This window comes from Hylobates moloch, unplaced genomic scaffold, assembly GCF_009828535.3.
Source record: "Hylobates moloch isolate HMO894 unplaced genomic scaffold, HMol_V3 SCAFFOLD_19, whole genome shotgun sequence".
In the NCBI taxonomy this organism is placed as follows: Eukaryota; Metazoa; Chordata; class Mammalia; order Primates; family Hylobatidae; genus Hylobates; species Hylobates moloch.
The window spans coordinates 5,626,036-5,649,045 of NW_026652294.1; the positions used below are offsets into that span (position 1 = coordinate 5,626,036).

Here is a 23,010-nt window from a genome sequence, read left to right on the forward strand (position 1 = left end):
AACACTAACACGTCATTATCACCTAAAGTCCGTATGTTTGGATTAGGGTTTACTCTTGGTGTTGTATATTCTATGGGTTTTAGCAAATGTATAATGACATGTATCTATCGTTATGGTATCATATGGTATAGTTTCACTGCCCTAAAAATCCCATCTGGTCTATTTATTCATCTCTTCCTCCCAAAGCCCCTGACACCCAGTGATTTTACTATCTCCATAGTTTTGCCTTTTCCAGAATTACATGTAGTTGGGATCATATAGTATATAGCCTTTTCAAATTATTTCATTTAATAATAAGCATTTAAGGTTCTTCCATGTCTCTTCATGGATTGATAGCTTGTTTCCTTTTTTTTTTTTTTTTTTTTTTTGAGACGGTCACCCAGGCTGGAGTGCAGTGGTGCAATCTTGGCTCACTGCAAGCTCCACCTCCCGGGTTCACACCATTCTCCTGCCTCAGCCTCTCCGAGTAGCTGGGACTACAGGCGCCCGCCACCACGCCTGGCTAATTTTTTGTATTTTTAGTAGAGACGGGGTTTCACCGTGGTCTCAATCTCCTGACCTCGTGATCCGCCCACCTCGGCCCCCCAAAGTGCTGGGATTACAAGCGTGAGACACCGTGCCCGGCCGATAGCTTGTTTCTTTTTAGCACTGAATAATATTCCATTATATGGATGTACCATACAGTTTATTTACTCATTTATCTACAGAAGGACATATTGGTTGCTTCCAAGTTTTAGCAACTGTGAATAATGCTGCCATAAACACTCATGTGCAGGTTTCTGTGCAGACATAAGTTTTCAACTCCTTTGACTAAATACAAAAAGACAATTGCTAGACCATATGGCAAGAGTAGGTTTAATTTTATACAAAACTGTCAAACTTTCTCCCAAAGTAGCTGTACAGTTTTGACTCCCACCAGCAATGAATGGGAGTTCCTGTTGCTCCACATTCTCATCACCATTTGGTGTTGTCAATGTCTTAGATTCTAATAGGTGTACAGTAGGATCTCATTGTTGTTTTAATTTGCAATTCCCTAATGATGCATGATTTTAAGCATTTTTTCCTATGCTTATTTGCCATCGTCTTTGGTGAGGTGTCCATTCAAATTTTTTGCCCATTTTTTTTAAGAGATGGGGTCTCACTATGTTGCCCAGGCTAGTCTCAAACTCCCAGCCTCAAGTGATCCTCCCACCTCAGCTCCCCAAGTGCTGGGATTACAGGTGTGAGCACAAGCCTGGTCAACCTTTTTTTTTTGAGATGGAGTCTTGCTCTTGCTCTGTCGCCCAGGCTGGAGTGCAGTGGCGCGTCTCGGCTCACTGCAACCTCCGCCTCTAGGGTTCAAGTGATTCTCCTGCCTCAGCCTCCCAAGTAGCTGGGATGACAGGTGTGTGCCACCACACCCAGCTAATATTTTTTCATTTTTAGTATAGATGGCCACTATGTTGGCCAGCTGGTCTCAAACTCCTGGACTCAAGCAATCCACCTGTCTCAGCCTCCCAAAGTGCTGGGATTACAGGCGTGAGACACCATACCCAGCCTTCAGCTATGATTTCTTTTTCTTTTCTTTTTTTTTTTTTTTTTTTTGAGACAGAGTCTCACTCTGTCACCCAGGCTGGAGTGCAGTGGTGCGATCTCAGCTCACTGCAACCTCCGCCTCCCAGGTTCAAGTGATTCTTCTGCCCCAGCCTCCTGAGTAGCTGGGATTACAGACAAGCGCCACCATGCCCAGCTAATTTTTTGTATCTTTAGTAGAGATGGGGTTTCACCATGTTGGCCAGGCTGATCTCGAACTCCTGACCTCGTGATCCACTTGCCTTGGCCTCGCAAAGTGCTGGGATTACAGGTGTGAGCCACTGCACCTGGCCCCAGCTATGATTTCTAGTAGTCAATTATTGAGTGTTTCCTGATCTCCGCATAATGCCCTCCTCTACCCCTCCCTCTTAGGAAATGACCAGCTAAGGCTCCAGTATGCTCCCTCAGTTCTCATCTCTAGGGAGGCTTTCCATCTCTAGGTCTTACCTGTGTAGTTTATTCTTTATATCCTGCCTCCTGTCATGGGGACAGTGTCCCTATTCCTCTCATGCAGTTTGTCCACAGTGACCTTGGCTCCACTAACCTTTCCAGCCTCTTCTGTATCCAGACCAACTTCACTTTCTTTAGTGAAGGATTAGAGATGGATAAGAGCCTGGAAACGGCCACGTGTAGTGGAAAGGGTTTAGTCTTAGTCAAACAATTCTTGACTCCTCTGGGCAAGTTAGTTAACCATGCTGAGTCTCATGCCCAGTGGATAGGACACCCCTGCTTGTAAGGTGATAATGAAGGTTAAACATAAAACATGTAAAGGGGTTAGCCCATATCCTAGAACACAACAGATACTGATTTCTCTCTCTCTCTTCTGGCCTTTTTCCCACTTCTTACAAAAAATGTTTAAGAAAGCTTATTTTTAAAAAGCCCAGGCCATGCACAGCAGCTCATGTTTATAACCCTAGCACTTTGGGAGGCTGAGGCAGGCGGATTGCTTGAGCTCAGGAGTTTGAGGCCAGCCTGGGCAACATCTTGAGACCTCATCTTTACAAAAAATTTAAAAATTAGCCAGGCAAGGGTGGCATGCACCTGTGGCCCCAGCTACTCAGATGGTTGAGGCGAGAGGATCACTTGAGCCCAGGAGGTCAAGGCCGCAGTGAGTTGTGACTGCACCACTGCACTCCAGCCTGGGTGACACTGCAAGACCCTGTCCAAAAAAAAAAAGGCCCTATTTCGTCTTCAAAATAGGCCTTTCTTGCCCCCTATTCAATTCATTCTGATCACTATTTATTGAGCCAGGGACTACCTTTTCAATACTCTCTCAAATGCTGAATTCAACACATAATTGCAAATTGGTCTCACTGTAGCATTAATATTGCTGGACACTCTGACACTGGGGCCTGCTGATTCCTGCATCTCCTCTAACTTCTCTGAACATTTCTGTCTCAGGTATTTTATACTTCTCATCTTTCTACATCCTGATCTCTTCTATTCCCATGGCTTCAACAACCACTATTTGCTAAAATTTCCAGTTTTTTCTCTCTCTAGTCCAAATTCCAATCCTTAGGCCCCAGACCTGAATTTCCAGCTATTCACAGGGATCTCTTTCTGGAGGTCCCAGGGGCATCTTAATCTCCAAACTGGCTTTTTCTCCTCATGGCTCTTATTTCCTAAATGGCTTATATTATTAAACCAATGCTCAGGCAAGAGGCCAGAATCATCCGGAACGTCCTTGTCTTCTACACCTCATATTCTATGTTGTAGTCATCACAATCCCTTTGATTTTCATTTCCACAGTGGCTCTTGAATCCATCCCTACTCTATTTCTAGGGCTTTAGTTCAGTCCTTTATCATGTCTTACCTCAGATATTGCTGCAGACTGGGAGCCCTTATTGCCAGGCACTCACCCTGCTCATACCCTGCTTATAGCCCAGATTTATGTAATTAATAGATCTGAGAATATTAATCATCTGCTACAAAGTCTTCCATAGCACTAAGTTAAATACTAAATACTAGTATCTTTAGCTCACATTAGAATGGAAGTACCTCAACACTATTAAAGACCTTGTCTTAATTATTATATACCATGGCATATTATTGTACATTAAATATTAAGAAATGCTTATTAAATGAATGAATAAAAGCCCAGAACTATGCCATGTATGGTAGGGCATATGAAGGAAATATAGGATGGTCCCTGTCCTCTAGGAGCTTACACTCTTATTGGAGAGACAAGACAAAAACAAGAAACTGGGCCAGGCACAGTGGCTCATGCCTGTAATCCCAGCACTTTGGGAGGCCAAGGCGGGCAGATAACACTTCAGTCCAGGAGCTTGAGACTAGCCTGGGCAACACAGCGAAACCTGTCTCTACTAGAAATACAAAAATTAGCCAGGCGTGGTGGCACACGCCTATAGTCCCAGCTACTTGGGAGGCTGAGGAGGAAAAATGGCTTGAGCCCGGGAGACAGAGGTTGCAGGGAGCCGAGACAGCATTACTGCACTCCAGCTTAGATGACAGAATGAGACCCTAGCTCCAAAAAAAGAGTAAGGAAAAAAGGAGTTTGCCTAAAATAAGAAAGCAGTAACTTTTCTTTTTTTTTTTTTTAGATAGAGTCTAGCTCTGTCACCCAGGCTGGAGTGCAGTGGCACGATCTTGGCTCACTGCAAGCTCCGCCTCCCGGGTTCACGCCATTCTCCTGCCTCAGCCTTCTGAGTAGCTGGGACTACAGGCATCTGCCACCACACCCTGGTAATTTTTTGTATTTTTAGTAGAGATGGGGTTTCACCATGTTAGCCAGGATGGTCTCGATCTCCCGACCTCATGATCCACCCACCTCGGCCTCCCAAAGTGCTGGGATTTCAGGCATGAGCCACTGTGCCTGGCCAGAAAGCAGTAAGTTTTTTTGAGTGCTATAATAACACAAAAGTAGCCAGGTGCGATGGCTCATGCTTGTAATCCCAGCATTTTGGGAGGCCTAGGCAGGCGATCACTTGAGGTCAGGAATTCAAGACCAGCCTGGCCAACATGGTGAAACATCGTCTCTACTAAAAATACAAAAAATTAGCTGGGCCTGGTGGCACACGCCTGTAATCCCAGCTACTCAGGAGGCTGAGGTAGGAGAATTGCTTGAACCTAGGGGGCAGAGGTTGCACTGAGCTGAGATCGTACCACTGCACTCCAGCCTGGGCAACAGAGCAAGACTTTGTCTCAAAAAAAAAAAAAAAGTGAACATATACAAAAGCTATAATAGAAAAACTACCTTTTGATACACATATATACATACTCTTTTAATGAAGCAATCCTTTGAGAAAGATATTATCCCCACTTCACAGACAAAGAAATTTTGGCACAGAGCCATTAAAGAACTTCTTTGAAGTGACACAGCTACATGCAAGATGCTGTACTAAGCACTACTGACACAGATTAATAGTTCATGCTTTCAGATATCTCAAAAGCGAATCAAAAATTCTGAAACTAAATGATTCTCTCATAAACAATTACCTATACATCAATTTTGGGTATTGTAATAAATATACACATAAGATGGGAGTGTTATCTTAGGAATATTAAGCTTAAACTATTATGCTGAAAAGGCTCTACTAGAAGACAAACACACTGAAATAGGAGAAATTAGCTTCCTAGCTAATACAGCTTCTTTGCTAACACAATGACGCAGGCAAGATCCAGGTAGGCAGGTGATGATGGTGGATGCCGTAAGACTGGAGAAGGGGCAGGATGCAAGACATTTCACAAACAGGAATGACAGTAACAAGTTTAATGTAAGAACAAAGGATCAGGCTTAAGTTTTTAAGTCTTGGAAACTCAAGGATATTAGCAAAGACAAAGATACATTTATTTTAAGGTATGGTATACTGAGCCGAAGACTGCTTTGCTCTGAGAGAATATAATATAATATAGATTCAGAAATGAGACTTTACAAATTGTTAGCAACCAGGCTTGAGTTGTATCTAAAGAAAGAATTTAAAAATATTTCAATTAGGCTCTGTGTCAGTGGGATGGCCTCTACATGTTTTCTTTGGTTTTATTTTCTCCTCACTCTCCACTGGTCTCTATTATCAATTCTGTTTCATCACCTTTTCCACGGAAATGAAGTATGATTATAAAGTAACAAAGCTGAAGTTTAAGCATACAAGAATTTATCCAAAACTGATTCCAAAAATGTTGTTTTTGCTTTAACACTTTTCTGGAACTTCTGTGTTGGAGTTGCTTTCAGAGTCCATCTACAATCCCAACAAGGAAGCCAATTATTTCACAGTCACACTTTATTTGTGAACACCTCTAACCTGATCATCCATTAACTTAGCTCAGAGTTAATTTCTGTTTTTTCAAAAGTAAAATCTACCCTCAAAAAAAAAAAAAAAAAAAAAACCAGATTTCTTGAGTAACCAACACTAAGGTTATTCCAGGGGTTGTGCTCCTTAGGCAACTTCATGAGAGGCTTTCCTGTAGGGGAGACATGGAGAATTAACATGTCTGAGCCCTTACTGAGAGCTGGGCATTGGACTGCTAATTATTTCCCAGACCTGCTTTTCATGTAATCCTTGAAGCAATCATTCAAGCAAGTACTGTCATCTCATGATAAAGAAGAATAAAAGAAAGTTCAGAAAAGTAACTTATGTAACTAATACATAGCAGAGTTAGAACTTAAAAAACACGATTTTGCTACTGTACCATGCTGCTTCTAATAAAATAAGAACACTGCTTCCCAATGAACAGAAAAATGATCAGTTAAACAGTATCATTACTATATAATCCTATATTATATGCCTATAGCTTTAATACTCTTTTAACATCATTTGGTTCCCTGCCACTTTCTGTACTCATTAACTCAGGAAAATACTGAGAGAAATATGAGCAACCAGCCATGAGAGTCTGTCACAGATTTTGCATTAAGTCTATCTGATAGAAACAGAATGTAACAAACAGAAATGTCTTTGGAGCATCAGGCTTGACTCTCTCTGATTATACTAGAATAATATGGGTTAAGTACATTATAATCCAGGTCAACAAGCAAATAGTATTTCTTTCCCTTATACATCTTCAAATGGAGGCTATTGTGTATTTACCACCAGGGCTTTATTCATGCACTCTTAGTTGAACACAGACAATACGTTTTACTTATTCCTCCTTTGAATTCTACTCATTTACCACTGGAACACTATCCACATTTATATATAGCAGCCTCAAACTATCTTAAACTGAGTTGGAAGACTGCAGGCTTAAATTATTTAAAAGAAAAACATTTCCACTTGTCCTGCCAAGTACTTGATCAATGCTCACTTAAGTGATGTAATCATCTCCTCTCATTTTGTAAGCTCTATTCTCTCTCTTCAGGTGACTAAGCAGTCTGCAATCTTCCTTCCTTTAATTGAATAATTTTCAGGCTTGTGTCTTATCCTTCCGGTTCTTACAAATTCATGCAATCATTTTCTCCTGTGACTACAGTAAAGGGTTTTATGGCTACGGTCCTCTCGTTAGCACACACGTCTCTAGAACTCTCTAGATCTGCTACACACACACTGTCTCAATGCAGCGTTTCATCTACTCTTGTGTTCCAAATAGACTAGCTACTCTGCAATGGCTATCTTTTTCTGCTTGTGGTCTTGCTTTTCCTTCTTTTTGATTGATCTTCCTGTGCCCTCTACACATCCCTCTGGCTCAGATATCTTTTTTCTCCCACTTCTGGACCTGCACGGTACTTTTGGTAATGTTATCACCTACTATTGTAAACACAGCTACTGTTTATCCCACCTCTGGACCTGCATGGTATTTTTGGTAATGTTATCACCTAATATCGTAAACATAGCTACTGTTTATTAAGCACTAGCCATGTGCTGTGTTTGGAGCCTTATGTACGTAACACAAACTATCCAGCTTTTCCCCCTACCCCTCACAATGCACTTTCCAGCCCCTATAAAGTCTGTCACTTACAGGCCTGGCACAGTGCCCAGCACGTAGCAGGTGCTCAAGAAATGGAAGGCATTATTATCATAATTATGTGAAGAAGCACCATATGACTTATTCACGTTTGACCCCAATGTCTGGTTCATTTGATATTTGTTTACAAAACTAGGCAATGGGCTGGGCACGGTGGCTCATGCACTTTGGGAGACCAAGACGGGAGAATCATTTGAGATCAGGAGTTCAAGACCAGCCTGGCGAACATAGCGAAACCCTGTCTCTACTAAAAATACAAAAATTATCCGGGTGTGGTGGCACATGCCTGTAATCCCTGCTACATGGGAGGCTGAGGCAGGAGAATGGTGTGAACCCGGGAGGCGGAGCTTGCAGTGAGCAGAGATTGCGCCACTGCACTCCAGCCTGGGTGACACAGCGAGACTCCGCCTCAAAAAAAAAAAAACAACAACAAAAACAAAAGCAAAAACAAAAACAAAACAAAACACATCTAAGCAATTAAGAGAATAAATGTTGAATGGTTGTAAGGCATCTGTAAGACAAACTGTGCAGCTTGCCATGGACTACTGAAACTAACTCTTTCCAGAGTCTGTACAGGACAAGTACATAGTGGGGCTGCGCTGCCCAGATGCATGGCCTGGAATTCCGGCAAGAAGCTCTTTTTGGCTAGTGACTACAGAGGCTGAGTATAGAAAAGGGCCTTCAGTGTGTTGCTCCAACACAGGCCAATATCAGTTTGGCTCCCTCGGTGCAGAATGTGTGGTCAGACCAACTCACTGGGATCAGAGAGAAACATGAGACTGTAAGAGAGGATTCAGATGATGAAGGGATTCCTGATTCTTAGAAATGAAGGCTGTAACTGTTGCACTCACACAGGCCCAAAGGTGGGGCTCCGGGGCTCTGGGATTTAGCAATGGCAGTCTAGGAAATAGTCTATGTTAGTCTGGCAAGATGTAGCAGGACATGCCAGTCACAGTGGTGTGCTCCTATAGTCCCAGCTACTCGGGAGGCTGAGGTAGGAGAACAGCTAGAGTCCCAGCATTTGAGACCAGCCTGGGTAACATAGCGAGAACCCATTTCAAAACAAACAAACCAAAAAACAACTCACAGAAAAGAGGCAGCAGGACACAAAATTCAGATTCCAGATTCAAGTCTTTGGCAATGCTAAGTTTAAAAGGGGGCTGTGCACTGAGATATCATAAAGAGACTAGAGTTTAAGGAAACAAGAGATTCAAGATTAGAGCACAAAAAGGTTTTTTTGTTTTGTTTTGTTTTTTTGAGAAAGGTTCTCACTCTGTCACCCAGGCTGGAGTGCAGTGGCACAATCACAGCTCACTGCAGCCTCTACCTCCTGAGCTCAAGTTATCCTCCCACCTTAGCCCCCCAGGTAGCTGGGACTATAGGCACATGTCATCATGTCCAGCTGATTTTTTTTTTTAAAGATGGGGTCTCATTATGTTGCCCAGGCTGGTCTCAAACTCCTGGGCTCAAGAGATCCTCCCACTTTGGCCTCCCAAAGTGCTGGAATTACAGGTGTGACTCACCACGCCCAGCCACAGAAAGGTTTAATGCCCTAAACTAGTTATTAGATTTGGGACATTAATTCAGGCAGGGCTAGCAGCAAGCAAAGTTGAGATCTGAAGTACGACTCAGATTCTAGGACTAAGGGCAGAACTAGTCTAGTGTTTAAGGTGGGGCTGAACTTGCCAGTGGTGAGTTTGTTGCTGGGGCAGAGAACCTGGTAAGTTATTACAATACTGTAAGCCCTCCACAATGAATCATTAGTATACCTTATAACTTCTCAGAGTGCACAATCTACTTTGCTTCAGTATAAAGTATTTTAAGATGCCAATTATCTGCAGATGGTGAAGTACAGAACATAAGTCTGTTAGGCCTAACTTAACAAATACATAATTGTTTCTACATACTTGTTTCACCCCTGGGCTGTGTACCTACTTGACCTCTTAACCCCCATCCATTTTTGTCCCCTTACAATTCCCCAGATACAACCACTTGCAATTTGAAATTGCTCTTTGCAACCATGAGATAGTTGTTTCATCCCCAGATTCTGGGACTAGAACTCTTTTCACCATTAGGTTCCAGAAACTAAGGTCCAAATAGTCTTGCAATAAAGTGCTTCCTTTAAACCAAATCCAACCAAACACAGTTTTTAAAAAGTTAATAATAAAATCTTCCCATCATCTGGTTCTTCAGTAAGCTCACAGTTACTGACTTTTACTTCATCAAATACCAGACTGTCTTGTATTGTTCTTTGGCTTACTTATGGTTCTTTGGATTTGACATCCCTAAGGTTTTCTTGGTTCATGTTACAGCAATATACAGAAATCATAGACTGTAATTCAACTACCCATCTGATGATTGACTATCTTCTACAACACTCCCACCAAGTGGTCATCTGGACCACACCTGAACACCCTGAATGAGAACTCATCACTTGCAGAGACTGCCTATTTCGTTTTTTTTTTTTTTTTGACATCACCTAATGAAAATAACTGTATTGGCCTGAAACATGCCTCCCTAAGTTTATTGAGACAGAGTCTTGCTCTGTAGCCCAGGCTGGAGTGCAGTGGCACGATCTCAGCCCACTGCTACCTCTGCCTCCCGGGTCCTGGTTCAAGCAATTCTCCCGCCTCAGCCTCCCAAATAGCTGGGATTACAGGCACATGCCAACATGCCCAGCTAATTTTTGCATTTTTAGTAGTGACGGGGTTTCACTATGTTGGCCAGGCTGGTCTTGAACTCCTGACCTCACGATCTACCTGCCTCGGCCTCCCAAAGTGCTGGGATTACAGGCATGAGCTACCACGCCCCGACTCCTCCCTTAGTTTCTATCCATTGACTCCAGCTCCTCTCCTTACGGACATGTGGAACAAATAAAAACCTCTTATATTTGGCCCCTTCAGAAATCTGAATGAAGTGACAATATCCTTCCTAAGTTTGTTTGCCTTGTTTTGCTAAATATATGTTCCCAGTGCCTTTAACATTTTGTTGTTGTTGTTACTGTTAGATCTCTCTTTTCTGCATATTCAAGATGATCTATATGTCGTGTAGCTATCCCAGAGCTAGATTAATTTCAGGTGTGCTCTGGTCAGCACAGAACAGAATGAGATAGTCATCTTCCTTGTGTTCTGCACACTATACTTCTCATAATGCAACCTAAGATTATATCAGCTTTTTTTGGCAGCCACAACACACTGTTGACTCACATTGAGCTTCTAGTCAACTCAATACCCCTAATTCAGCCACACATACTGCTGCTAGGCCCAATACATACTTCTGCAATTGTTTTAGCGGGGAAGAGGTGGTAAAGAGAAAGGTTTATTTATCACATTGATACTTCATGAAATTTGGGGCCCAAAAATTCAACCTGGGATTTTGCATTCCTGTCATACATAAGCCTATGCTTAGTTTGCTATCCTAAATGATTAGACAAACTAGTGATGAGTCATGGACTAGAGTTCAGCTTAGGCTAGTCAGCTTTGCTTTGTTTCATGGTCTCATGCAGCCTTCTCAAAATTACCGATCTTTCAAATGTATGCTATTTATCCCGAGAAGAACTGGTGGAAAGACTATAAATGATTCAATGCAAAGCCATTATCACCACTGAAAAAAACAACGCAAAGTATCCAGTACGTTAAAGATGGTATATTTATAATTTGCTATGGAAGAATTATACCTAAATACCTTCTCCTTGATTAAAAATAGCATCTATAGAGAAAATGCTGTATAGATTTTCAAAGGTATTTCAACTTAGCTTATTCCATTCCTTCAAGAAAGTGGGGAAGGTATCATTATCCTCATTTCTAGTTCAGTTCAGTCCTTATTGTACCCATGGTATTCCAACACAAGTGAGACCCAGCCCGTGTGATTAAGGCATTCATATCCAGGGTGTTCTCATTTCTAGTCCAGTTCAGTCCTTATGGGACCCATGGTATTCCCACACAAGTGAGACCCAGTCCGTGTGATTAAGGCACTCGTATCTAGGGCGTTCTCCTCTAAGTGTCAGGCAACATCTGCTCTGCTTGCCCTTGCCATCTGGATTTTAAAAAGGATCTCATACTCCGGTAATCATAAAATCATAGAATCTATGAGAATTAGTCTAATATCTTTAAAGATTAGGAAGAGGTATCAAATAATGCACCTAAAGCTGCAGTTACCTAATAGTAAAATCAGGATTAGAACATATTTATATTCTAACCAGTATTCAGACCAATCTTCTTTCTCTTAAACTACTATTTCTCAAGATACAAGTAGGTAACTGTTATCTACAGCAAGGACATTTCTGAAAATGGGATCTGAGATACATATTCTCTGCAACTCAAGAATGTTATGGCTAAGGATCCCACCAAACTCCGAATCCAAGGGAATATGGGCCAGGAAGCTAATCAGTGAGGGATGAACCATGAGATGCTGAACCAGCAGCTTCCCAGTAAACAGATTTGTGCTATATGAAGCAGCTCCCCCAATATCTACCATTGTTAGAGCCACTCGAGGATTTAGACTACTTGTGTTCTAGATAACCAGGCTGCAGAGACAGCTAGAAGTCATGTTGAAAGGAAATAATTATAAATCTGCTACAGCCAAAGGTGGTCTTTTTCAAAAGCAGGCTAAATAAGCCACTGAGTTAATATAGCTAAAGGAACCCGGTAAGTGACTATGATTACATCAGTGCACTCCAGCCTGGGCAACAAATTGAGACCTTGTCTCTAAATATTTATCAATACTGATATGGTGTTCAATTTGATTCAACAATCATTTATTGAGTGCCAGTTATATGCAAATCACTGTAGACTCAAAGACATGCCATACCTTTATCCTCAAGAAACAACAGATTCAGGTTGGACATGGTGGCTCATGCCTATAATCCCAGCACTTTGGGAGGCCAAGGCAGGAGGACTGCTTGAGCCTTGGAGTTCAAGACGAGCCTGAGCAACATAATGAGACCCTGTCTCCAAAAAAAAAAAAAAAAAAAAAAAGGGGGTATGGTGGCTCGTGCCTGTGGTCTACTTGGGAGGCTGAGCTGCGAGGACCGCGTGAACCCAGGAGGTTGAGGCTGCAGTAAGCCATGATTGTGCCACTGCAGTCCAGCTTGGGTGACAGAGTGAGAGACCCCACCTCTAAAAATAAATAATAATGACAATAATGTTTATTTCAAAATAGCCACAAAGAAATGATAAATATTTGAGGTGATGGATATGCTAATTGACCTGATTTGATCATTCCGCAATGTATACATGTATCAAAACATCACATTGTGCCCCATAAATATATACAATTATTATTTGTCAATTAAAAATAAAAATTTAAAAATACTTTTTAGAGGTTTAATATGAATAAAGAAGGTTTACTATGAGTAAAGCAGAGCTGGTCATAAGAGGAGAAGAAACCCACAACAAAAACAAGGGACAAAAAGGAGGCTGCTAAAATGGGGGCCATAAAACCTTATTTGTCACAATTTTGGCTGGGATGGCCTTGCTCTGCTGCAAAATCCATTTTTGGTAAGTTTGGGTGGGCTACTCCAAGACTTTTTCATGTGAGACGCTTAAGTCTACATAAGGATAAAAACAATAAAAAACGCTAGTGAAAAAAGAATTGTGACTTCTGGGCTAAGGAATGCAATGTAGGGACAAATTAACCCAGAAATTGGGTTTTAGAATGTTGCTTAGAAATTGGATCACCTCAGATCTTTTTTCCCTTGACTATAAGTAAAATATTGGCTCTTACAGTTTCTTTCCAGTAAATACCATGTATAACTTGGAAATCTGACAAATACCAAAAACCCTATCCCCTTACCTCACAGTATTATTGGATGATCAAATGCGACAAGATGATGCAAAAGCCTTCTGTGTGTTGTAAAGTGCTAAATGAGAGCATAAACAGCCCCTCTGGGTCACAGGAGAAGACTGGTGGGATCTCCATGTCACGGCCCTTATTAAAATTGTTCACCATTGATCATCATAACATTTTAGTCCTTCAAATGTTAATGAGTAAAAATAGTACCTTACTATATGATCCAGCAATTCCACTGCTGGGTATATATACAAAAGAAAGGAAATCAGTGTATCTAAGGGATATCTGCACTCGCATCCCATGTTTGTTGCAGCACTGTTCACAATTGCCAAGATTTGGAAGCAACCTAAATGTCCATCAACAGATGAATGGATAAAGAAAATGTGGTACATATACACAATGGAGTACTATTCAGCCATAGAAAGGAATGAGATCCTGTCATTTGCAACAACATGGATGGAGCTGGAGGTCATTAAGTGAAATAAGCCAGGCACAGAAAGACAAACCACATGCTCTCACTTATTTGTGGGAGCTAAAAATTAAAACAACTGAACTCCTGCAGATGGAGAGTAGAAGGATGGTTACCAGAGGCTGGGAAGGGTAGTTGAGGATGGGGGAAAAGTGGAGATGGTTAATAGGTGCAAAAAGTAGTTAGAAAGAATGAGTAAGATCCAGTGTTTGATAGCAGAACAGGGTGACTATAGTCAATAATTTAATTGTACATTTAAAAATAACTATAGGAGTATAATTGGATTGTTTGTAACACAAAGAATAAATACTTGAGGGGATGGATACCCCACTTACCATGATGTGATTATTACACACTGCATGTCTGTATCAAAGCATCTCATGCACCCCACAAATATATATACCTACTATGTCCTCACAAAAATTAAAAATAAAAAAATTTAATTACCTATACACATTACTTTTTAAAAAGTACTTTAAATACCTTCCCTAAGGACTGAAATAAACACACATTGTGAATTTAAAAGTAATACCTAAAAATAGACACTAATACTTTTTTTTTTTTTTGAGACGGAGTCTTGCCCAGGCTAGAGTGCAGTGGCGCAATCTCAGCTCACTGCAAACTCCATCTCCTGGGTTCATGCCATTCTCCTGCCTCAGCCTCCTTAGTAGCTGGGACTACAGGCACCCGCCACCATGCCCAGCTAATTTTTTGTATTTTTTAGTAGAGACGGGGTTTCACTGTACTAGCAAGGATGGTCTCAATCTCCTGACCTCGTGATCTGCCTGCCTTGGCCCCCCAAAGTGCTGGGATTACAGGCGTGAGCCACCGCTCCCAGCTCCACTAATACATTTTTAAAAATAAGCTCCTTCTGCAGAACCAGCTTCTATAATGAAACTGTTTCCTCACAAATAAGCATATAGAGGAATTTATACGTGGCCAGATTATTAGAATCATATTTTATTAGAATTAGGACAAGACTTACATCATCTCTATAGACTGTCTCACCAGTTCCCTCCCCTCCCCGGTCTTTTTTTTTTTTTTTTTTTTTTGAGATGGAGTCCTGCTCTGTTGCCCAGGCTGCACTGCAGTGGCACGATCTCAGCTGACTGCAATGTCTACCTCCCAGGCTCAAGTGATCCTCCTGCCTGAGCCTCCCAGTAGCTGGTATTACAGGCATGCACCACCATCCCCAGCTAATTTTTGTATTTTTAGTAGAAGATGGGGTTTTGCCATGTTGGCCAGGCTTGTCTCCAACTCCTGACCTCAAGTGATCCACCCACCTCAGCCTCCCAAAGTGCTGGGATTACAGGCCTGAGCCACCGTGCCTGGCCCCTATCTTTTTTATAACAGGAAAACTGAGGTTAAAGTAGAACCCGGACTAAACTGCAGGTTTCCTGACTCCTGTTCTAAGTCTCTTTTCTTCTATAATTTTTTAAAAAAATATTTCAAACATAAAGAAAAGTATTGGTAATAATAAGCATCCAGATTTTTTAAATGTTAATATTGTCATGTCTCAGATCTCTTAAAAAGAATTAAAACATTATCTATCAACAGATAATTCCTATTCTTCTATTTCATTCCCCTATCTCCCTCTCCAGAGGTATCCATCATGTTGAGGTTGTGTGTATTCTGTCCTTCCTGCCCATGTTTGTATACACTTACCAAATTATGGGTTATACATCCTTAAACCACACCATGTTGCCAGAGAAAGAGTTGTTCTTCCAAACAAGGAAGAATCCCTCACTCTAGTATGCTTGCATGCAGTTATAACCTTTTGGGTTGGTGGGATATTTCAGAAAGAAACTAGGGCAAAGCCTTAAGTCTTTTTAAATGATTACCACAGAGCCGAGTGCAGTGGCTCACGCTTGTCATCTCCGCACTTTGGGAGGCTGAGGTGGGCAGATCACCTAAGGTCAGGAGTTTGAGACCAGCCTGGCCAACATGGTGAAACCCCATCTCTACTAAAAATACAAAAATTAGGCGGGCGTGGTGGTGCGTGCCTGTAATCCCAGCTACTCTGGAGGCTGAGGCACAAGAATCACTTGAACCCAGAAGGTGGAGGTTTCAGTGAGCTGAAATCGCTCCACTGCACTCCAGCCTGGGTGACAGAGGGAGACTCCATCTCAAAAAAAAAGCAAAAAACAAAATGATTACCACAGAGCGAGCTAGTGAAGTGTCTTGCTATCACTCACAGTAAAAAGTAAATTGGTCAAATATAAACATTTTTAATACAACTTTTTAAATCCTAAGTTTTATTTATGAAACACTGGTTTATAATGAACTAGTATGAATGACCTGTCACTGAACAATAGGGAAAGATGAACTAAACAATTTAACTAGTAATAATAGCTTCTACTACTGCTTTGAGGTCCAGCTCAGTGTTACCACCTTAATGAATTTGTCCATGATCCCAGAGTTGATTCCTTCAATAATCATTTATTGAGTGCTAAAGTCCTCTGGATACAAAAGTAGATCTGGTCCATTTTCTGAGGACAGCACAGAAATAACTACACAATACTGTTTAATAAATGTAACAAGAGAGCTATCTATGAAAGCCTGGGGGAGCCTAACTTTTTCTGGGACAATTGGAGAAGTCTTTACAGAAGAAGTGATGTTTCAACTGCATGGTGGAGGATGAGAAGGCGGTCACAAAATGAAGGATGAAAGGTGATTCCAGGTAGGGATACACTGAATGAGGGGATACAAAGGATGGTAAGATACTAGTTTTAGAAAGACAACTAAGGATAGACATCGGAGGTGGAGAGACAAGTTAGAAGACTGGCAACAATTCAAGCAAAAGATGACAGGAGGCAGACATGAGGAGGGAGGAGGAAGGATATGAACAAAATCCAGGAGATAAATTTAGCAGAACTTGATGCCTGATTGTATGAGGGAAAGAAAGAACATGGAGGAGTTGCAGATGACTCTCAAAAACTTGGCAAATCAGTGGGTGGTGAGGCCATTACTGAAATAGGGAATACAGTGCAGAAGATAAGAGGCTGGGCGCAGTGGCTCATGCCTGTAATCCCAGCACTTCAGGAGGCTGAGGCAGGCGGATCACCTGAGGTCAGGAGTTCAAGACCAGACTGACCAACATGGTGAAACCCCATCTCTACTAAAAATACAAAAAATTGGCTGGGTGTGGTGACACACGCCTGTAATTCCAGCTACTCGGGAGGCTGAGGCAGGAGAATTGCTTGAACCCGGGAGGTGGAGGTTGCAGTGAGCCAAAATCGCGCCATTGCACTGCAGCCTGGGTGACAAAAGCAAAACTCTGTAACAACAAAAACAACAACAACAAAAACAAAAGAAGATAAGAGCCTGCTTGAGAAAGGAGGTGAAAGTTCATTCAGTTTGAAACATTTTGAGTTGGCTTTGGCCTCTTCCATGAGACCTCCAACAATTTCTCTAAGCCAGAAATCACCTCTTTGCACTCCATAGTATCTTTTTCATCTCAAATTATTTAAATCTGCTGTATTTACACGTTTGTCTTTCCTTTTTTTTTTTTTGATACGGAGTTTTGCTCTCATTACCCAGGCTAGAGTACAATGACGTGATCTCAGCTCGCTGCAACCTCTGCCTCCTGGGTTCAAGCGATTCTCCTGCCTCAGCCTCCCTAGTAGCTGGGATTACAGGCATGCGCCACCATGCCCGGCAAATTTTTGTATTTTTAGTAGAGACGGGGTTTCACCATGTTGGTCAGGCTGGTCTCGAACTCCTGACCACAGGTGATCTGCCCGCCTTGGCCTCACAAAGTGCTGGGATTACAGGTGTGAGCCAACGTGCCCAGCTGTCTTTACTTAATTAAATCACAGAGAAAAGGTACTAGGTCTTATCTGTCTTTATATGGCTCTCTTGGCAGTGCCTTACACATAGAAAGTCCTCAGAGTTTGCATTCTTGAGAAGGCAGCTCCATCAGATACTAGAAACTGTCAGCTAACATTTATCAAAACAAGGAACAAAACTTGTGAGTTAGCAGCTGAAACAAAATACCTGAAGTATAATATTTTTAATGTTAGTAACTGATTCTAGATATAAATTAGCTCCCTTTGTGCTCATTTTACTTGCCTCTTTTTTTTCTTTGAGATTGCGTCTCACTCTGTTGCCCAGGCTGAAGTGTAGCCGTAAGATCATAGCTAGGGAGCCTCGAACTCCTGGGCTCAAGCGATCCTCTCACCTATGCCTCCCAAGAAGCAGGTGCGCACCACCATGATAGGCTAATTTTTAAAAAATTATTTTGTAGATACAGGGTCTTGCTGTGTTACCCAGGCTGGTCTGGAGTTCCTGGCCTCAAACAATACTCCTTTCTAGGCCTCCCAAAGTGCTGGGATTACAGGCATGAGCCACCGTGCTGGCCTTTTCTGACTTTTAAACAACCCCGCAGCATAATCTTTGCATTCCTATTTTACGGATAAAGCAACAGAAGCCTCCAGCGACTACATTAAACTTTCCTGGGGTCACAAGGTTTACAAGTGGCTGAATAGGACTTCTACAGACTGGTTCCTTCACCCGGCTGCCCGCCGAGGTAAGCGGGCCTTACTGCCCTAATTCTCAATAGGACCCCGAAGAGGACGCTTCTTTGCTCCTGAAGGGATGGCACCCTCTGGATTAGCGGTAACAGCAAATGGGGCTCTCACTCCTACCATCTCAGTGACAGTTTAAAGCGCACCCTACCGCAGGAAAGTGCCCATATTTGCACACACGCGGCAGAGGGCAGGGCTGAAAAGGGGCCCTAGGGTGCAGGGGGCGCGCCCTCACCCGGGGACCCCGCATTTTACAATATTAGCTCCACCGAGGCGCACGGAACTGCAGGCAAGCAGCTGACCTTCCCCTCCGGCGGCCCCAAAGCCGGGGGTGGGAACGCGCAAACCAGGTAGCGGCATGGACTCCGAGCCTGGCCCCTCGAGGGTTAAAACTCCCCAGACATAAAGGCCCCGGACGACAGAGGTGCAGCCGCCGCGTGCCCATGGGACACTGAAACTCGTCCCGTACCTTCCTCGGTAGTCCTGTGCGGGAGGCTGGCCCGGCCGGCTGCCCGACGCTGCGGACAGGAGGTCGCGGTCGGGAGGGGCCCTGCCCAGCGGTTGCTGCTGGAACCAGCCCCCGCGAGGGCTCAGCAGCGGGCGGGCCATTTACCTCAGACCCGTGCTGCAGCCTCCCGGAGGCCGCGCCTAGGCCTCCCTCACGACCTCTCCAGGGTCCCGCCCCGACACCAAGGGGCAGGTGAGGGGTGGAACCTGCAGGCACCCGCGCGACGGCCCCTGAGGGAGGCGGGAGGGGGACAGCCTCAGTCCTGACTCACAGCCGAGGCGCGAAGGCTCCGCGCAGTCCCGCCTGTGGAGGGGCGTGTCTCATCGCTTGCTAACGGAGAGGCGAAGGGCAAGGGGCGAAGGGCAAGGGGCGGATCCCTCCGCCCCCTCCCCACGCGAGGCCCTGGAGAGCTGATTGGCCGTGTGCTGCGGGAGTGGAAAGAGGAACGTGTCCTGGCACGTGCCGAAGGAGCGCTAAAGGCCAGGGGCGGTCCCACTCGCGAAGCCCTGGAGGACAGATTGGCTGCGCCAGGAAGTGACGTGTCCTCACTTGAGCTGTCCGGGAGCGAGAGTAAGAGATAAAGGCAAGGGTGCCTGAGCGGGCCTGGGCACCTCCTCCCACTGCGGGCAAAGGGCAGGCAGTTCGTGCGAGGACACAAGCCCTGGCGGACGTTGGCCATGGCGGGCGCTGAGTGGAAGTCGCTGGAGGAATGCTTGGAGAAGCACCTGCCGCTCCCCGACTTGCAGGAGGTGAAGCGCGTTCTCTATGGCAAGGAGCTCAGGTCTGCACTAAGTTAATGGGTTCTTGGGGCCACAGAGTGTGGGTCTGGGGGAGCAGGCAGGGAGGGCCTCAGGGTCTGAAGGGCTCAGGGGAGGCGGTGAGAAGTCCTGAGTTTGGCGGTCTGAGACCATAGTAGGTTTTGATGGGACGGCCCCGGGGTCCTTGGGGGTTGCAGAATCCTGGGGTGACCTTTACAAATCTCTTCTCCCCCACGTTGCCCAGAACTGGAAGGAAAAGGACGGGATTTTACTCTCCAGGGCTTTCTCTGTGGCCAGCCGGGCCTGTCTTCTGGGTGTCTGGCTGGGTCACTGTCTCCAATCAGAGCACCCAGCAGGTGTACTGATTGTCCGGCCCCAGACCATCCTTCCTGCGGTGACCCGACCTCTGGCCGACCCTTGGAAATAAAGGCTGTCTGCATTTAGTTGGCGAGTGAACCTTTCCCACTGGCAAGCCATGGGCGTTAGTTTTTCCACTTCCTGCAAGCTGTGTGCATCACCAGGACTTTCTGAGGGCTGTGTACTGCTGGACACTGTGTCCACAAAGCTGAAAAAGACACTTCCCGGCCAGGCGCGGTGGCTCACGCCTGTAATCCCAGCACTTTGGGAGGCCGAGGCGGGCGGATCACCAGATCAGGAGATCGAGACCATCCTGGCTAACACGATGAAACCCCATCTCTACTAAACATACAAAAAATTAGCCGGGCGTGGTGGCAGGCACCTGTAGTCCCAGCTACTCGGGAGGCTGAGGCAGGAGAATGGCGTGAACCCGGGAGGCGGAGCTTGCGGTGAGCAGAGATCACCGCCACTGCACTCCAGCCTGGGTGACAGAGTGAGACTCTGTCTCAAAAAAAAAAAAAAAGAAAAAAGAAAAGAGAAAGACACTTCCCCTTCCACTCTTGTTTCTCTTCAGTGCATTTCTTACCTGCAGCAACCAGAGGATCCCTTTAATATGTAAATCATATCCTGTTGGCCTGGCGCGGTGGCTCATGCCTATAATCCCAGTACTTTGGGAGGCAGAGGCGGGTGGATCACAAGGTCTGGAGTTCGAGATCAGCCTGGCCAATATGGTGAAACCCTGTCTCTACTAAAAATACAAAAATTAGCTGGATGTAGACCTCAGATCCAAGGGTGCTTTCACAGCTAGTGGATGATGAAGTTAGAACAGCCACTTTTTGGGGGTGAGGTAGTACAGAACTTTGTCAGAAAAGGCTCTTCATATCCAAAGGGCTGGGTGACCTTTAAGGCCCCTCCCAGTGAATGTGCTCATGCTCCTATTTCCACTGCATCTGAAAAACTGGTCCTTGAAAGTGTCTCAGAGTTGAGACTCCTAAAGAAAATGTCTTAAATAAAGCAAGGGGTGTCTTACGCTTCTGGGGATGGGAATTAGTTTATTCTAAGAGTGGGGTGGGCATGTCTTCCTGGGAAAAAGACAGCATATGGGTGCCAGGGAGAGGTAAAGGAGAAGAGTCTTAGGAAAAGAAGTCAGTTTCCCACAAAGGTGATTGGCTGGGGCACATTCTGGAGAAGGGCTGAGGTCAGCCCAAGGACTGCCTGCAAGAGGGATTGTATCTAAGCATTTGGGTCACTCCAGAGCAGGAGGGATGATGATAATGGCTGGTGAAATGGGAGACAACCTCTTTTGACCAATGACTGCCAGGCTTCATCCTGGGGCTCACAATAACAAAGTGGCTCCTTTTCCTATCCCCTTTTCTTGCTCTGTTCTACTCAGCATTTAGCCCTTTCAGCTTTTATCCCTAAGGTGTAAACCTTTGTACTTGCTCTGTCCTTGCTAATGTGTGGGATTTGGTGATGAATGGCATTTCGAACTGAAGATTAAAAAATTACTGCTCATTTAAAAACTCTAATCCCACTTAAATTCCTGTAAACTCCTCTAAGTCTGACTTGGACACAGCTACCTCTGTGAAGGTCCATTGGACCTGAAGCCCTCAGCCCCTCGGATCCGACTCCCGATGTGCTCCACACAAGACCACCTCTTCTCCCAGTTACAATGCTTAGTAAATGTTTGCTCAGTGAATGATCCAAATGGGTCTTTACCTGTGGCAGACGAAATCCCCAGAGAACATCAACTTTCCATTTTAAGACAGCCAGAACCAAGAAGCAGTCATTCGGTCAACAAGCATTCGTTGAGCACTTAGTCTCAGCCACTGGCACTGGGGATACCAGGATGAGTAAGTCATGGTTCCTGCCCTTGGGGGCTTTCCATCTTTTGATGGTTTCATTACACTGTGAGAAGGAGGCAGGGAGAGCTTGAGAGAGTTTGTGTGTTTGGAGTTGGGGGGACATCAAGAAGGCTTCCCAGGAGCACCATGCCTAAGCTACATCCTAGGGGAGACAGGAAGGGTACATGTCCCCAGACACCAGGGAACGTGCCCATTTGAGGACTGTGTTTGTGAGAGGGATAGTCATTGAGTGCTCCCCCAAGGAAGACCTGAGAGAGGAGGCAGGAGTGGCAGGTCGCTCTTAGGGTCTCTGAGGCAGCAGAACTGTGTCTCGATAATGGTGGAGCCTTTGAAGAGTTTGACCTGGTGGCTGAGTGAAGAATGACCTGGAATAACGACTGGATGATCCGAAATTTTTAAAAAGGGAAAGGAAAAAAGACTAGCCTGGAAAAAAGTAGGTGGAAGATGAGAGGCCTTATGTGAACAGAGTACCTGGGGGTGGAGAGACAAGGCTTCCAGAGGTCTCAGGGAGGTCAGTGGACAGTGAGGCAATGAGGATAACAGGTGTGGCAGTGAGGATCTTGCCGGCTTCTGGCTTGGACTCTCAGATGGCCAGTCGACTCATGTGATGAGGAGCATCTTTGGACAGGTTGCGTTTGAGTGTTGTTTAGTTCCTAGGGCTGCCGTAACAAATTACCACAAACTGGGTGGCTTGAAACAACAGAAACTTATTCTCACAGTTCTGAAGACCACAAGTACAAGACCAACGTGTCAGCAGGGCCATGTTCCCTCCAAAGATCCTAGGGGAGAATCCTTCCTTTTCTTTTCTAGCCTCAGGTGGCTCTGGGCTTTCCTTAGCTTGTGACAGCCAGTCTCTACCTCTTTCTTGGCCTTCTCCTGTTGTCCCTGTATTTCTCCTGTGGTGTCTCTTGTCTTTGAGCAGGGTGCAGTGGCTCACACCTGTAATCTCAGCACTTTGGGAGGCTAGGGCTGGAAGATTGCTTGAACTCAGGAGTTCGAGACCGGCCTGGGCAACATAGCGAGACACTCATCTCTATAAAACATTTAAAAAAATAGCCAGGCATGGTAGCATGCATCTGTAGTCCTAGCTACATGGCAGGCTGAGGCGGGAGGATCACTTGAGCCTGGGAGGTTGAGGCTGCAGTGAGCCAAAATCTCTCCTCTGCACTCCAGCCTGGGAGTCAGAGCGAGGCCCTGTCTCAAAGACACACACACACACACACACACACACACACACACACACACACACACA

The 23,010-nt window shown here is 44.5% G+C and overlaps 1 protein-coding gene and 1 long non-coding RNA gene across 3 annotated transcripts in view; one reads left to right on the top strand and one right to left on the bottom strand.

Moving 5' to 3' along the window:
- LOC131381959 (uncharacterized) overlaps nucleotides 1–18,952 on the bottom strand; it is a 63,924-nt gene extending 44,972 nt beyond the window's left edge. For both annotated transcript variants that reach the window (XR_009211060.1, XR_009211059.1), the window contains exon 1: nucleotides 18,740–18,952. This is a non-coding gene — a long non-coding RNA (uncharacterized LOC131381959). The remainder of the gene's footprint in view (nucleotides 1–18,739) is intronic.
- Nucleotides 18,953–19,137: 185 nt separating this feature from the next.
- UPB1 (beta-ureidopropionase 1) overlaps nucleotides 19,138–23,010 on the top strand; it is a 34,206-nt gene continuing 30,333 nt past the window's right edge. The window contains exon 1 of the mRNA XM_032139434.2: nucleotides 19,138–19,559. Coding sequence (XP_031995325.1) covers nucleotides 19,456–19,559 — 104 coding nt within the window. The 5' untranslated portion in view covers nucleotides 19,138–19,455. The remainder of the gene's footprint in view (nucleotides 19,560–23,010) is intronic.